This window comes from Triticum dicoccoides, chromosome 7B (assembly GCF_002162155.2).
Source record: "Triticum dicoccoides isolate Atlit2015 ecotype Zavitan chromosome 7B, WEW_v2.0, whole genome shotgun sequence".
In the NCBI taxonomy this organism is placed as follows: Eukaryota; Viridiplantae; Streptophyta; class Magnoliopsida; order Poales; family Poaceae; genus Triticum; species Triticum dicoccoides.
The window spans coordinates 685,699,274-685,702,809 of record NC_041393.1 but is presented as its reverse complement, the minus strand read 5'-3'; the positions used below and the strand labels follow the sequence as shown (position 1 = coordinate 685,702,809).

The window sequence follows — 3,536 nt, the reverse complement described above, 5'->3', positions numbered from 1 at the left end:
GGCGGGCGGCGGCGGGCGGCAGCGGTGAGGTTGAGGGCGGGCTCGGGCGGCGGCGGTGAGGGCAGGCTCGGGCTCGGGCGGCGGCGACAGGAGTAGGGGAACAGGCCGGGGGGGTGAAAGGAGGACTTAGCGAAATTTTGAGCCGGGGGGTGGTTAAGTCGAACTAACAGTAGCGCTCATAAGGAAAATGCGTTATAGCTAACTTATCTATAGCGCGTTTTAGTGAAAAATGCTACTGCTAATGGAAGCAGTTATTTCTTTTGTTTATCCCAATATTAGTAACGCTTTGTCCTCAAAAAACGCTCTAAGTCTAAGCAATGTAAAAACATCAAAAATATACATTGGTCATCATTGATCTTTTTGTGTAGAATCTAAATAGTCAACATGAATCCTCACTGTACCTGTATAGGTACAGGCGAAGATTCATATTGCAGCCACAAATGATACACATATAGTTCAATGAAGACCAAGTGCTCGAGATAGGTTGAGAAGTAATATATTTAAGGTGGTAAACACCTTGTTCGCTTAGCAATATGGGACTAAACTTAATTAGTTGCGGTGATACTTAGCAGTAGAGAGTTTTGAGGGAAAACGCTGCTACTAAGTACTTTAGCAGTAGCGCTACTACTATATCTAGCCTGGAGGCAACACCGTGGCAATTATAGTAGTAGCGCTCGTTTCACCTAGAGCGCTACTGCTACTTAGATATTAGTAGCGCTCTTTTTTGAAGCTCGCTACTGCTAATTAGCAGTAGTGTCTGTTTTTAAACCACGCTGCTGCTAAGATTATGTGTATAAGATTTTGCCTAGTAGTGTGGGGAAGACAGTACATGGAACATGGACGCCTCCATGGCTGGCGAAGATTTCGACTAAGTTAACATTTTATATTAAAAATGTCATGTACACTTTTGTTAAATGAAATATGTTAAAATTTTCATGAAATTGGTCCGGTTTAAATGATCGACCGGTTTGTTCAAATACCATTTAAAATGTGACCAGATGTTTGATGGACAGGGTTGGATGGCTGGCTCCTGTATCACTATTGTGGTTGGACACTAGGTCTGTTTTAGGGGATAGCGCTGACGATACCCGAAAGCGTTTTTTCTAGAGAAACACTACAATGCTACAAGAATTTTTGAAGATATGTTTATGGAAATTTTAAAAATAGAAATACCTAATATTAATATAACAATCTGACTTGATGTGTTTTTAACAAAAAAATAATTTAATATATTTTGAAATTTCCGTAAACCGTTAAATTCCTAACTTAACATTGATGCTTAACCACGTTGTTTAGAAATGCATTAGAAGAAAAGACAACGTCTGTTTAAGAAAAGACAAACTTCACAGAATACATGTATAAGCAGCAGAAAAGTGTGGTTCGTATCAGCTAAGCGCACGTAATCTAGGTGTCTGTCCCATCTGGTGCATTAGATGATAAGCTTGGCTGTGCGGCTCTTTTCGACCGAGGACGCGCCATCGAAAATAGTAAAATCAGCAATGAAAGTTGTACTGGTGTGCCTGACCCCTTTACGTACAGGCCATCACATATATCTTTTGTCATGTTAACCAGCGAGAAAGCAGTGCGTGTATAATAGTATAAGCTAGGAGAAATACAACCAAACAAAAGTGAAAAGGAACAATGCAAGCTGCAAGGCGGTTCTATACGTGCACGCCATGATATTTTTTTTTGTCAGTGTTAATAACCACACTCCGTTCATGGTGAGGCGGCGTGGTTCCAGTGAGTCTGAAACGTACGTACGCGACGCACAGCTTGATGCGGGAGGCTGGGCTGCACAAGACCTGCTGTTAAAACCCCCTCGTCTTGCACACATCAGGCATCCACCTCAAAGCGCATCCACCTCCGTTCGACTGTGGTAGAGGCCATGGCAGCCGCTGCGGCGGGTGAGAACAGCAGGTTAACTGGGGTGAGAAAGAAGGGGGATGGCAAGTTCGCCGCAGCTATCAAGCACCCGGTGACGAAGACACTGTTGTGGCTGCAGACGTACCAGTCCCCCAAGGTCGCCGCGTGCTTGTACTACCTCGCGGCTAGGTGTTAGACTCTGTATATACTGGGTTATTAGTGTCCCCACCTGTAATTGTGTTGTACATCATTATGTACTCTCAATATAATACAAAGGTCACCTCATGTTTGAGGTGTGCCACAAAGCCCTAAAACTCTTCTCTAATATGGTATCCGACCTAACGATCTTATCTCTTTTCTTCCGCTCCGCCACCGCCGCCAGCCGCCGCTTTCGCCTCGAGCGCCGCGCCACTGCGGTCTCCTTCCCCGCCCTCTTGCCACCGCCCCTATCCACATGGATCATGCGTTCCTTCCACCATCTCCCGCGCGTCTCCTCAATGGTGGGACTACGCCATACATGGCGGAGGGATCACTCGGTCTCCTGCAGACCCAATCGGCGGGGTCCTTCTTCGCCAGCCAATCGGCGGGGTCCCTCTTCGCCGGCCCGGTTTCTTCACTGTACGCCGACGTGTCTTCCTCGTCGGCCGCTGCATCGGCGCAGTTCCAGCAACCGCCGCCGCCTCCGGCCGCCACGCACTCCTTGGTGCCTGCGCAACCACCCTTGACTGCATCGCATCTGATGATGCACGCGGTCGCACCTGCCCCTGCTGCCTCCATCTACACTGCAGCAAGCCCTGTCGTTGCTGACGTCGCCCATGCGACCTATGGCAGCCCTGGCGGCTATCCATTGTATGCTGCTCCATACGGTCCTCCGCCACCCGTGCATCCCTCCTATGGCGCATACCCTGGCCAGGGCTCATATGCGGTTGTGCCACCCTATAGTGCATCCTACGCGTACGGCGTCGCACAGGTGTACGCACCTGCCGCGGCTTCGACTGCACCAATGCCATCTCCTACGCCATACATGGATGTTGACGTTGCTCTGGCTGCGATCTCCTCGCCGCTGTTCCTGTTCTCGCACCTTCTTCCGGTGAAGCTCAAGCAGGATAATTACCTATACTGGCGCGCTCAAGTGCTTCCTCTTCTGCGCAGCCATTATTTGGAGGGGTTCGTTAATGGCACCCTACGGTGTCCGCCACCACAACATCCGATGTTCCGCGGATCGCTCAGGACCAAGCCATCCTCTCAGTAATCCAGTCTTCCCTGGGTGAGGGTGTTGCCGGGCTGGTCCTCTTCGCTGCATCGTCTCACGAGGTGTGGGACATCTTGGAGTCGAGTTTATCGTCCAAGTCTAATGCTTAGTCTATGGCTCTTCGTGCCAAGCTTGGTGAGACCCGAAAGGACAATGGTATGGTGATCGCCTTCTACAACACGGTCAAGAAGTTGGCCGACACCCTTGCTTCGATTGGAGAGCCCCTTCGTGACACCGATTTCACGACCTTCATCCTCGCCGGCCTCGACAGCGACTATGACTCGCTCGCCGAGGTGATCAATGCATGCAAGGAGCCTATTCGCCCTCAGGAACTCTACAGGCGCCTCCTGTCTATGGAGCAGCGTCTCAACGCGCGCCGCCCTGACATCTCCGCCGACTCCTCTGTCAACGCCGCGTATCG

General features: G+C 49.9%; 1 protein-coding gene across 1 annotated transcript in view; it reads left to right on the top strand.

The window, feature by feature from the left end:
• The first annotated feature begins 1,885 nt into the window (after window positions 1–1,885).
• LOC119335556 overlaps window positions 1,886–3,536 on the top strand; it is a 6,213-nt gene continuing 4,562 nt past the window's right edge. The window contains exon 1 of the mRNA XM_037607673.1: window positions 1,886–2,052. Coding sequence (XP_037463570.1) covers window positions 1,886–2,052 — 167 coding nt within the window. The remainder of the gene's footprint in view (window positions 2,053–3,536) is intronic.